The sequence below is a fragment of the Patella vulgata genome, chromosome 4 (genome assembly GCF_932274485.2).
Source record: "Patella vulgata chromosome 4, xgPatVulg1.2, whole genome shotgun sequence".
In the NCBI taxonomy this organism is placed as follows: domain Eukaryota; kingdom Metazoa; phylum Mollusca; class Gastropoda; family Patellidae; genus Patella; species Patella vulgata.
The window spans coordinates 63,315,139-63,329,435 of NC_065882.2; the positions used below are offsets into that span (position 1 = coordinate 63,315,139).

The 14,297-nt window shown below is 35.8% G+C and overlaps 1 protein-coding gene across 2 annotated transcripts in view; it reads right to left on the reverse strand.

The window, feature by feature from the left end:
• LOC126818405 (hemicentin-2) overlaps positions 1-11,421 on the reverse strand; it is a 29,367-nt gene extending 17,946 nt beyond the window's left edge. For both annotated transcript variants that reach the window (XM_050545817.1, XM_050545815.1), the window contains exons 1-2: positions 11,005-11,421; positions 5,720-6,008 (exon numbers count right to left, since the gene is read on the reverse strand). In XM_050545817.1, coding sequence (XP_050401774.1) covers positions 5,720-5,807 — 88 coding nt within the window. In that variant the 5' untranslated portion in view covers positions 5,808-6,008; positions 11,005-11,421. The remainder of the gene's footprint in view (positions 1-5,719; positions 6,009-11,004) is intronic.
• Between the last annotated feature and the right edge of the window lie 2,876 nt (positions 11,422-14,297).

Sequence of the window (14,297 nt, forward strand, 5' to 3'; positions counted from 1 at the left end):
GCACGATACAGATAGATTTATAACTAGAGTAACTCACAACTCTATAATTAACGACACTAACCAATTATTACTCCTACAATGTTTATTTAATTCAACAATAAACTTAACCTAACCTTAGACATGCGACATATTTATCACTTTCACTTGTATACAAAGAATTACGACCTATTTAAGAGTGCATTTTCACCCAGACCCGCGTACAGCTTGTATTTTAACGAAATATACAAAAGCTTATTTATTTCATTACACAGTGTGTTTTATGTAATTGGCATGGTGCGTGTACTATAGTGGGAGCTGGTCACGGCTCTAATGGAGGTTTGGTGGGATATAAGCCCACGGCAATATATTACTAAATTTTGGCCATGGGTCGGTTGGTTCAGGAAACTTATTACATGACGGTTTACGGGGAAGGATCTGTTTTACATCTCAGTTGAAGCTGACAAAAATTGCCGATCACATAGTTTCTCTAACGCAGATTACTGTTATAGTACATTTGATTTTCATCACTAACTTCATAAGATCTGGAAGTGGGCGTGACCTGCGTGTGTTTTTGTTACCCCTAAGCGATCGCCATGGGAAAAAAAGTGTGGCGGTCGTTTAGGGTGTTTCCTTTTTTTTTATTTAATTATTTCTGTAGTTTTGTAATCGGAGTTCAGCTTTAACCACTTCAGTGGTTTGTCTCTTTCAGTTGGACACAGCCCACAAAATATATTTATCTTCAATTTATCGATAATCTATTCTTTTTTTTATTATGAGTGACCACCAGCTACTGTAAGAAATCATAGTCCAGAGTCAATGACACGACAAAAAAATCATCTATAACATTTATTAACACTTTCATCTGAGTTATTGATGGTGGTGATATTGCATATATAGCGTCAAAGCTTGTATAACATACGGGATTATAACATATCACCAACATACGATTTGATTATTTACACACTATCCTTTTATTCTCTTCATTTATTTAAGATGTTTCTATTTTCTTGAAGTTCTTCGGGGACGTGTGTTATTGGGTTGTTTTGATTCCAAGTTTGTATGTGCCAAGGAGTAGTGGCCGCTTTCCGACCTCGATTGTTTTCTAAGGGTAGATCGGTTTCCTCCCACTTCTAAAAAAATACAGTTGTACCATGTGTTAGTCCCGAAATACCCTAATTTGTGTCGAGTGGACATTACACCTCCCCCACCTCAGAATTTTAATTGGCTATCAACATTAGGGACAGGTAAGAAGGGCATACATCCCAAATGTTATACTTTTCATGGTACCTACTGATCACCACATAGAGGGTATCGAATCTAATTTATACCCATGACTCAATGTATTAATGAAAACTCCTCCAGATAATATGTTGGATTAGAGATTATATTTCACCAGACAGTCGCCATGCAATGAATGCGCTTGTGTCGTCACCAATACCAAGAGAGGTTTGTATTTCACTTCATTCCCCAGTGCGTCTCAACGAATCTTTAATGAGACTGAAATTCTAATACATGTATCAATAATCCAATCCGATTAATCAATTTTATTATTTCCGACGTGCTCATGATTAAATATTAAATAATAACCCTCGGAATACAAATCACTTCTCTAACTTTTATTTAAAATAACAAAAGTCATCAATGACACTTGACTTAAATGCAGTATTTTCATGTCCACCACAAACACTATGTCGGCTTATTTTTCTCTTGGGTTGAATAACTGAATTCATAATGATCATAAAATTTGTTACTTCGCTACAATGTATTGTGTTTTCTATTTGACTTGATCCAACCCTTGTGACTTGGCTCGGTTTTATTAATTATATTATAGCCCAGTCCTCCAATTTAACGACATGAGTACAAAAGTTACGTTTTCATAATCTGGTGAATATGATGATTTGTGATATGTCAATTCAGTCATTGTTTAAATCAAAGTTACACTATTTCTTTTCTATCACGCAGACTCCGAATATTGAGGTGTCGGTATCACATCTCCCGAATTAATAACGTGTTCATTTTGAACGGAAAAGTTGTATCCGACAGTCGTGGGTGAGACAACATGAGGAATCTGAAAATTACAGAGCTGGAACTATGATAAGAACCTCGTCTGGTGTATGTCTGTTATTTTATTATCATAGATAAAATGAGTAATGTGTAAGAATATTTATTATATGGCCAAGAGGCGAAATAATTATGAGTAATTCTATAAACGATTCGAGTAAAATTAGAAATTCTATAAACTATTCGTGTAAAATTAGAAATTATCTGAATTTGGTCAAAAACAAACTGTCAGCCAGTCTTCTTAATGTCAATGTTTCAAGTTTGATAATGTCAAAACAGCAGTTATCAAAGAAATATCTCTTCTTTATCACTCTTGAATCAGGTTAGTTTCGAGAATGCGATTTGTCTTTTATACAGAACTATTTTTTCATCGTGTCTTCATGGTTCAAAAGAAATGGTCATTATCTAAACTATAGCAATGATTTATTCTTGGAGATGACCAATATTGTTGTAAGTTTGTTACTATCTATATCAGAGATACAAGCGGCTATGACTGCACTGTATATTCTTAAGAATATTCTGTCCAGGGAATTACAATCAAGGTATACTATGCGTATGTATTTATACCACAAATACTGGCTTTAAAATTAGGCCAAATTCCCGGTCAAAGACAATCCATTCGAACAAGAGATACAATAATTTACACGTGCAAGGATGTATTTGTAAAGATGGACTACCACATTCTACGAAAATGTCTTAGCTATGTGAACTCTTCAAATGAAAAGTAACATCAGGTATTCAAGAAAGAGAAAGTCTATAATGTCTTGTGGATTTCAGAAGCCAAAAGCCGAGAGACACTAGATCAATAAGTTAAGAAAAATAAACCAAGTTCAACTAGGGTTTAAAATCATGTACATGTATGTAACTATGTTTTAATATTTAGTTATCTTTATTCAGTTATGGCACTGAAGAAACATTTCAAGGAATGCGAATCTATCGAAATATTGTTTTTGACTGTATGAATATTCTCAAATAGGGTATATGTCTGATTATTAACATGATGAAATCCTCTAAAATACACGTAACTTAAATACATCTGAATTTTACACGGTGTGTGTTGTACAGACAGTGAAAACCAGATATTAAAACTACATGAAAGCACTAACAGATGTCGTAACTCGTTTTCTTATATGTGTTTGAATCGTGCGATAAATAAGACACTACTCGAAGTGCCATAAATATTCCACTTAGATAGAATTCTTTTTTTTGTAATAACAGCACCTGGACGCTTGCTACACAAACATACAAATTTACAAACGATGATAAGCTTAAAAAAAAGTTGTCCACAAAAACTAACTTGGTGAGCTATTCAGGTAAAAAGTAAGCTTGAAGCACATGGCTGTTGGAGGTTTTGCTTATGTGTTTACTGACTATCAGAAAGAAGTTCGTTTAAGTACACGTGAAATTTATCCTTTATAGTGTTACACACAACTGCATCTCTTGCCACTGCCATGCAAATAGAAAGTAGGTTAGAATGTTCGATGGCAAGTAATTAAGATATGTCTTCTTCATTACACCATCATCACTACCATTAGCGCCGATAAGACCTAGACAAACTAACCCGGTCATTGAATAGTAAGGTATTAAGCTATTTATTATTGTGTACGTACTGTCAAGTTGTAGTATATTGATTGTGATAATAAATCTTTTAAAGATCACTTTAACCATATTACAGGAAGATCACTTTAACCATATTACAGACTTTAACCATATTACAGGAAGATCACTTTAACCATATTACAGGAAACATAATAATCTGATATCGAAGAAAATTTGACTATGGATTATACAAGTAATTTCAAAATTAGAATTACGTTGTTGCAGCATAACACTTCTTTTACAGTGTAACTTAAGACTACCAATGTACCCACCATTGTGGGATGTTAATATAAATTGTGTTACTGCAGCATTGCACATCTTTACAGTACATTGCCAACCATCCTTGGATGTTAATGTAAATCTTTTACAGTGTAGTGTATAGGCTACTAATCTACCAACAAACGAGGGATGTTTATATTGCGTAAGAAAAGAACGAACAGGCCACCAACATGTTTTGGTATTTTATATATCTCTGTGATGGTATTTTTGTTATCCCTAGTAAGAACAATACAATTTTGATCTGACTTGGTGCACTGGTATATTGTATCTGACACTATTCCTATGTTGGCTTATAACCTGGTATATTATTATATCCACATCTATGCCTCTGTTAGTTTTGTACTTGGTATTACCTCCGTGGACGATTACAAAACTTTACTTCTTCCAGAAATGTTACAACAATAATGAAAATGTGATATAGTGCACGTATTTTGTGAAGTCAAATATCGATACAGCCAGAATTTCAAATTCGACAAAATTGTTATAAATTTTCATAGAAAGCCGTAAGCATAGACTATATGATACCTGTAACAGTAGTCGTTCGAACGTAGTTGCATATCGACGGAATTTCCCTTAATTCTATGCGCTAAGTTGTTAGGGGTCACGTGACTAAGAGATCATCATTTTTCGAGTCTGCAAACACGCATGGTAGCCGAATATTACTTAGTGTAGGTATTACCGGATCTAGGGGGGGGGGGGCAAAGTGGGACAAATGTCCCGGGGACCCCACATTTAGCCCCCCCCCTACAATTCTGGGTCATACTAATATTTTATCCCGGACTGAGCTAACCAGTACCTAGGCTGAGGGGGCGAGGATTGGGGCCTTGGGCAGTAAGTGATATTGGGGGCCCCGGGACTGGTAGGTACCAACAGATTTTCGAGGGCCCAGGAAATCGCTGCCTAAATTGTGTCAGATGCACTGAAATTAATCCTAATTTTAAAAAAAAAGTTCCTGGAGGAAAACACTCCAAGCACTCAAGGGGGCGGAGCACATACTAGTACGATCCGCGGTCAGTACGAACAATTTGAACAAACAACAATGGGTCCCTCGCACAGTTGGTATGTTCCGCCCCCCCCCCCCCCGCACAAGGTTAATCCGGCACTGAGTGTAGGCACATGGAGGTATGTTTGTACAGTTTATTGAATCAAACTGCTTTCGGTATATTCGCTAACGTTCGATAATCATTTTAGTGTATGTATTAGATATTAAGTAACTTTTTCGCTCGTATATTTTCATTGTTCGCGTCTGAGAGAGTTCGGATAGCCCGAGATCGTCATTTCATAATCTACGATGATACGTTCGATTACACTACGTATGCATTGAATGATGATTGATGTATTATTGTTGTTGACTTCGTCCATTAACATGTCATAGTTATTAGTCGAGACATCCATGTTTTTTTTCGTTCGATAAAGCCCATAATGACAGTCGCTGTCCTGGCTGCTACCATGGTGCATTTCTTCATTACCATTCGTTTGGCAGTGGCTGTCGTTACAAAAAAAAAATACATGGGGTTTAACGTCTAATCGACACAAACTAGGTCATTTCGGCACTAATACATGGTTCAATTTTATTTAATCGATTCTCTTGTTCGTAGGGGTTTTTAGCAGTGGGAGGAAACCGGAGTACCCGGAGAAAACCCACGAGGTTGGACAGGCGAACCTACTACTTGTCACGTACAACCGGGGTCGGATGTCGTTACAACACTAGTATCTAACTATAGGTAACACAATAATACTATTATAAATATTGTGAGTTTGTAATAGATAATCTAAAATAAAATAAGTACCTAGGGCTTACCTGTTATAACGTGTGTTAATAAACACATTATTCCTAATATAGATAAACGTGATGCCGGGAATATCAATATATCCATTATGGTTGTCATTATTATATATTTAACATCTTAGCAATACACTTGTTGATTGGAATGTAATGTTTTCTTCATAAAATAATCACTGGAAAGGGATTTAGTTTCACTCAAATACAAATTACTCAGATTCTGTATTCTGGGATTATAGTCACTGCCACAGAAACAATAATGTCAGCATCACATTTTCAAGGATCTTACGGTAGAGCGCTACTGAATCTGAAACAAGAATAAATATATTCATTTTAATGTATAAACGTACTAAAAAGTCATAATCGTTTATATATATGCAATACAAATGGTTATAATACAAAATCGACAATGCTGCTTTTTTTTAAAAAAAAAAGTGTAGTCAACGGTGATATATAAGAGACAAAAAGGCAAGTATCTATATTTTGAAGACATCTGGAAATTCGTTTCAAAAATAGTATTGTTTTGGGTAACGGTAAAGCACGTCGGCAATTATAAGATTCCCAGCATTTGATTGTTTCTATATTTAGTTCATTAAAAGAAAAAGGGAATTGCTCGTTCTTAAATTGTTAAACATTTTTTTCTGAAACATAATCCATTCTGAAAACATAGCAGAGGTAAATGAGCTATTATGTACATTGTGGCTTAAATAGTCTGATAGATTAGTAAAATAGATGAAAACCAGAATGAAAAGATGCTAAACTTTTATACCTTGAAGTATGCCACTAATTGTAAATTCTACTAGAAAATCGTTACTATAGTAAACTAGTCTGATTGATTTGATTACCCAGATTTCTTGCCGCCAGCCATATTTAGTCAAATAATTATAGAACGAACATAGAAGGAAATTGGGTTTTCGTATACCAAGAATGTGTGATATTTGACGAGTGTTACCGTTCCACATTTCTGTTTAAGATTGATTTATCGGTTCCAGCTTTTGTCAATGCAAATAATTTCTGCTCTAGATAAGATTATACTATGGGAGCTATGATGATTTGGTGCCAGATTGTAGAATTATGTGAACTTCGAAACGACAAGCACGGTCTAGTGTTTTTCGTTTGTAACAAATTGCAAGAATGCGTGAAATAACACGATAAGCACACGCATTTCTAGAACACATAAAGTTAGCACGTGTCATCTCCGCCTCTATCTTCAGCACTATCCGGGCTAATGAAGACAAGACGAGCCTGGACAAGCCGAATTTATAGTTTGTGTCAGTCCTTCCGCCCTGTACTATGACAAGGGGTAACCGCGCTGGCTAATCCCGAGGATGAACCCCAGGACCTACTCACCGATCTACCTTGGCCCCTTCCCTGTAACGAACTCAGAACAGCTTTCTCATTTATGATATAATAGTACTAATAATATTGCTATTACTGATACTATAAGGGTTATTAATAACACCAGATATCACTCCACGTCCATAGTTTTAGTATGTATTTGTAGGTCACATGTCAGTGCAGTATGTCTAGATGGTCTAAAAAACGTAGTTCCAAGTGTATGTCTTGGTTCTATACACATGCAAACAGATCCCGTATAAACATAATGAAGGAGAGATAAACCAGATATACACAACTGTTTGGTTCTTTCTTTTTGGTGTTGCACTGTCGAGTGATCAAGTGTGTGCAGTGTAGATCAGAAGGTCTTTTGTTCATGCATATCGGGGATTCGATTCCAGGCCTGAACATGTACGTGCTGTGGAACAAAGTCTTCTCAGGTCACTTAGATTGCTCCCCAACCTCCAACGACCCCCCCCCCTCCCCGGGAACTTGGTGGAAGCTACCCCCACCCCCCTTTTCCTGAATCTTTAAATTCCACTCTATCCTAACATCATGCAATTGGTCTTATTCCTAGATGACGATATACACAGTAAAGTTACAGTAAATGTTTGTGCACTAAAATAAGCCTTTTATTCAATACCAAATAGCTCTGAATGGGTACAAATCTGTGTCCTCCATTTTTCAATTTATTTACCTAATATTAAATAGATGTGAAAATAGTTGTTGTATCTTGTTTATCTCGGGAATATATCCCTATATCCATAAACACTATTTCCAATATCTGATTAAAGAATTCCCAAATGCCAGGTGAAGAGCTTGGGATGTCAATCAAGTGTAAAATTTACATTGTTGTATATAATCAATGTCAAGACAATAGCTATGTAAGGATATCAACAACAGTGACAGCATAGGACAATATGGGAACAATATATACTAGGTTCTACAGGTAATAATATAACATTAGCATCCAGAGACTAGATTCTACTGGTATCAATGGAACATTAGCGTTGTTTTGGTATATTTACATATTTTATTTTGAATTTCTACATTCATCGTGTGGGGCTGAAGCAATGTGTGGAATACAAGGAAATAGACAGAACCTACGGGTGTATACCACATTCGTAAAATACAAGGTATATACAAAAGAAAAAAACAAACATATGTGAAAATATCTCAGATCAATAGTTTTAAATATATGCACGAGCACGAGATGGGCATTTCCGCCCCATTCCATAAGTGCGTGATTCGTGTGGGGTACTACAACACATGTTAAACTTGAAGTGGGTGCGGTTGTGGTACCAATGGGAGCAACAAATAAGTACAACCAAAGGTCATTTTGAATGCAATCTACGTACAAACCGAGGTCCCTTAATGCAGTATAAGTACAGACTGGGTCTTTCTTTATACAAACTAAGTACAACTACAACCAGATGAGCAGATGTTAAAAAGGGTACAAACTTTACCATTTTACCAGAACAGATCGAAATAATAAACACAGATTGGACAAAATGGTATGTGTGGTCAATACATCCGTTAGCGGCCTAAGCTAGAAATGTAACATGTTTTCAGAATTTGAATAGGGCCATGCCGGTATAATTTCGGGAGGCACGTCCTTTTATCTGGCAATATGATTTTTTATAATACATATGGTGCAGCGTAATGGCACCATACGGTTCTATAGCTTTGTAATGTTCCCGATAAAATACTGTTTTATTCACAAAGAATACAAATGGTCAATTGTAAGCTCAGTATCAACAATAATATACCATTTTATTCTAAATAATCACGAACCATGTTTTGTATTGTTATAATCAAGTATAGATTATATAGCATTTTATGAACAGATTGCGTGACAAACTTGATATATGAATGTTCAAAATGATCGAACTTATCGATATTTATGAACAGCGTCGTAAATCTCATCACAACGCAATATACCATTTTATCCGACGACATACAAATAACCCATTATTGGATATAACGACTATATTATTTTTAGCTAGAAGTTCAAGAATGAAATGTCGATTAAAGGGGTATACAAAACTTATGTTTAGGAACTCATATTCCAAACCCATACAAATTAGAAAATAAAATGGGGTTTAAAGTATACCCAGTGAGCTGATGATGACGGACATACACCATACAGTGAGCTATAAGGCACATTTTGCCCGGGTAGCGTTGCTACGGCCTTACTCACTGACACACCATGCACTACACTATCCATATATTTATTTGGATAGATTTGTGTTCGCTGCCCAAGAATCGGCACGTTCTGGTTTATGGTTATACAATACATTACTATATTTGACGAAGAATCAGGTAACTAAGGAACACAAAGGGGGCATGCACGTGAAGGGAGAAACGCCACCTCCCGGTATGTAATTTCCCTCATTTAATTTCACTAAATATGTCGTTCACTGTATGTCACGTTAGCTTCTGTTGAATTCTGGCTCACTAACCTTGAGATCCCGTGTTCGATCTCAGTGTTCGGTGTGATTTTACGGCGTGCCTAGGGACAACGTATAGTCGTTCCGATAAGACGAAAAACAAAGGTTCCGTGTACACATCGGCGTGCACGTAAAATAACACTTGACATTTGGAATTTGTAATAAGAGTAGGCCGCAGTGCATCTGACGTGACCCCCCCCCCCATAACACACTGTATGGAGAACAGTAGGATGTTAAACCCCATTTCATTTCATTTTCTGTTCTACTCGGACTATAGATAGTTATAGACTACCAGCGTTCGTGTAATTGAGGTCGAATAGCTGCATAAGAACTGCCGTTGGCTTTCCGATCATGGTTATACCATGGACCTTATAATACATTATAAATTCCACGGTTACACATGCAAAGTGAAAAAGAAGAGTTTCCAGAGAAATTTAAGCACAGATGTATACGGATCTCATGGGCATATGATCGCGGTATTTGATACTAGAAACTATTCTGAATATACGCAAAACATTGACACACTAATAACCCTTACGGGAGGACTTCAACAATCGATTTACAGCTACTGGTCATCGTAACAATAGAGCACAAGACAATCTATTGTTGCAATATTGTATGTTAAAGACTACAGCTAATGATATCACGTAATGATAACCCGCTGAGATAATAATCAACTCCAACATCATAGCATCGATCAAACTAATCGACAGGATTCTATTATTATGTAATTGAACGATTCGACGGGGTTTGTATTAGAGCACAAAGAATTAGAAAGTATTGACGTTTACAGTTCAGCTACTTGATTCCTTTACAATACTACACATTACCAGATGATAACCTAAGATCAGATAACAGACACACGCTGATATCTCCGTCTTCCTATTAGAGCTGGTAAAACTGAAGAGTTACATCTGTACAATACAGCAGTTGAACAAATAAAAACAAGAAGTTTATGTGATCAAAATAACCAGAAATGCTTTTCCCTATCTGATACGTATGGTGGGCTCATTTACACGCGTTTCCAATATTCTCGATTGTAACACAGGGAGAGAGAGTGAGTTGTGCGTTGGGGTTGTTACCGGTTCGGGTTATTCAGAGGACAAGAAGAAACCCACGAGGTTTGAAGGCAACCCTGCGTCTTGTCGCGTGAAAGCCTTGGACATAAACCACGTCTCATAACCTGCCTATTGATCGGAAGTCACATGTTGGACTACTGTTCGATTGCAATATTTCTCGATATAATTCTTTAAATTAAAATCGGGTTCGCAGCGTCAGAATATTGCTTTGGTGTTAATTCAATATTCAAAATGTCAATTTAGTAATCGTCATATCTAAATATTATGATGAAAGGGTGGATACCTTTAGAAGATGAGGTGGCAGGTTACCACATCCTCTCTAAAAACACTTTAATGCATTTTTTAGTTACCAGTGTTAATATATAAAAGTCACTTTGGCGTGGGTGGGTAGCATTTGGCTTATAATGTTCAATTCCTATTTTAATCTTTATAAGCTTACCTGTTGAACTAAAGGCATCATGTGGGCCTACTGTGTTTATTGTTTTGTATGTATATAATCAGTTTATATAAAGCATACTTATACATAAATGTATCTTATCTATCACTAACACATTCCCGAAACCGTTTCTTGCATTCCTCAACAGTTTGGTCAGTATGTTATACTTCCCAAGAAAAACAAACCATTTTATTACTCTGTCAGATTCGCTTCTATACAGTTAAATTTCCACTAATTATATTACACTCATATATCCAGTTTTTAGTACAACGGGGGTTATCTTAATCCACTGTCAGAAAATAAATGGAAACAATCCTTTAATATTAATAAGCGGTAGACGTTCCATAATATAAAACACAACAGGTAGATTCCGCCACACCTGACGTGATGAAAAGACTTCCCAACATTGATAGCATGGCACTCTATACTCTCTACAAGAAACCAAACACGTGCTGTGTGATTCCACCTGTCAAATATGATCTGTAACTAATCAAAACCAACCCCCAAATATCATTGACCAATAACAGTTTGGTAGGCGGAGCTTCTATTTGATCAATGAATGCATTTTACTACTTCAGCAAGACTGATACTGACAATCGTATAAATATAGACGCACAACCAAATGATGGCTTCGTCTACCATAGATCAAATGAATTTCTTTTAATGTCGCGGGATGAGCCGGTTTCCTGTGCACAGAAAGGTGGCGCAGAATTAGTTACGTATTTATTTCGTTCCGCATAATTATATGGCATGCTGAACCTATTTTATAGATTATAACAGCCAAGAATTCATGTATCACTTTTATTTTCATTTTCGTATTGACACACCACTAGCACAATCTTATACTTAAAAGGTCTACCTGAGTCTCACGTTTATTTTCATTTTCGTTGGGGACACACCACTAGCACACATCTTACGTTAACTTAAAAGATCTACCCTGATATGCTCACTGGTGTATTGGTTATTCTGCATGGCTACATTTTACTTGCAAAAATGTCAAAACTAAAATCAAGTCGGATACTGAGTCGGTCACACCCGGCGTCCACTTCGTACACAATTATCTTTTAAGCCTAAAATCAGCATTCCATTCATTTCCTGATATTAATGTCTTGTTTTGCAATTATCTGTCCACTCCGCAATAAACAAAACAAATGTTTATGGATACTTTAACTGATTTTTGCGAATTTAAAAACCGTTTCCCATGTTAACCGAGGCGAGTAAATATGTATAATAATGCGTGTCAGATCCACTATAAGCTTGGGTTTACTTACTTTAACATCAAACATGGTGCAGGGGATTTACAAGAGACTAGAACAGACTGGGTTCAGCAATGGCGCTTGCCAAAGGGGTCTTAGTTATCTAATATAGGTGAACACGGGAACTAAGAAGGAGAATCAATAGCGAAGTCCTTGTTTAAAGAACACATCAACACTATCCAATCTAATCGATAGATCACGACAAGATTAAAGGATGAGAAAAAACCATTCTTGTATCTTATTAAGCTAACAATCTATAAAGCTATTTGATTCTTTCATTATTAGCTTTTATCAGTGTCATTTATAACAAGCTAGTCTTTGATGTGTGTAATAAAAAACCGATCGACTTACTGATTTATACGAAGAATAATAAGGATAACCTTTGATATTAGCCCAACTAAGTGATTAATTTGTTAATAGGGTAAACAGTCTTTATAAAACGATGAATAATAAAACGAAACGCAAATTATCGATAACCGTTCAGAATTTCTAGCATGTACCAATTAATCGACGTATAGAGCATGTCCACAAATGGTTTCAAAACTTCTATTTCTAATTCAATTTTTCTAGAAAACAAGATTAAATTAACGGGTTTAATAAAATCCAAGGAATTCTCGTTCCATGTTTCTGCCATGACTCATTTCATTTAATTCACAATTCATGGGTTTTCCCATGTTTATTAGCCGTACCTTTCATCTGCAAAAAACCCCGATCCGAATCGATCGCAGCCTGAAATTGATCATGGATAATCCGATAGCAATTATTAATCAATCATTTAAACCTTTGTGTTGATGAAATAAAAATTAAAGTTGCGAAACTCTTCTAGCATGTGCTTTGCAATTTGATATGTTATTAGCTTGCCTGGTCAGGTATCCATGTCATTTGAGTTAGGTACAATATGCGTTGTGGTAAGACCGAGTTCAACTTGACAAGTGTAAGTACTTACCATTGAACATGGCAATGTCCTGCAATAAACACCGATTTCCGAAGCTGAAGTTACTGGACAGTTGTTTTACTTGTTTAAACATGCATTATGCAAGAGCTAAATCTGCCTATCGCAGAGGTCTTTCTTTAGGCCTGAGATCTTATCTAAATTATTAATTAGACATTAATTAACTTATCCAGACCATAATCAACTCTCGATGTCAAGGCTAGCCTTCGATATCGACTGGATTAGAATCATATATGCTGCAAACGCTCATTGATAATTAAATCAAAACAATGGATAATCGAGACTATGCTTTTTAACGTACTAACTTTAGTAATGATGAACGAGGCTAGGCGGAAATTTACCAAGCTGATATCTCGGTTCATAGTGGACCAATTTGACTGAAATTTTCAACAAATTACCTTTACATTATCTAGTTGTTAACTATTATAGCGAGAACTGTCAGCTCTTTATCTAATCTCCCATAATGTATCTTTAAATAATACAAGACATAACCTTGGAATAGAACCTAACAGTGAAATGAGAACATGATTTGGCCCAATTTAATATCTTAACGTTTAATGGTAGATATAAAGCTATCGATGTACCTCATCGATTGACAACTACTATCACCTCCAGGTAGATGCTGATAGGACCACGTTACAGTAAATCTTCATGATTAACTGAAGACGTGTTGATAGAAGATGAATCATGATGATAAATGTAGTTGTTGAAAGATCACACTATGGACAATCTGTTAATATTCTCAAATAACTCCATCAAATATCAATCTAGATGATAATCAAGTAGATGTATAGATATATTATCTCTTGTTATAAGTAGTTTGATAGCATACAGATTTACAGGCCTGATTTTCCGCTTTATTATTTACATATACCGGCAAACGAAGCTTTACTTCCGAATATACAACATTATGACAAGTAAGTATAAGCAAGATGTTAATGATGAACTTATGTCAATAAAACGACGCTACTCTTCCATGGCTCACTACATATGTACAATAGGTTTCAAATTATAAATTAAAATAAACATATGAAATTAGAGTTAAGACAACAACACAATAATAGGTAAGAAACTAATGGCGAGATTAT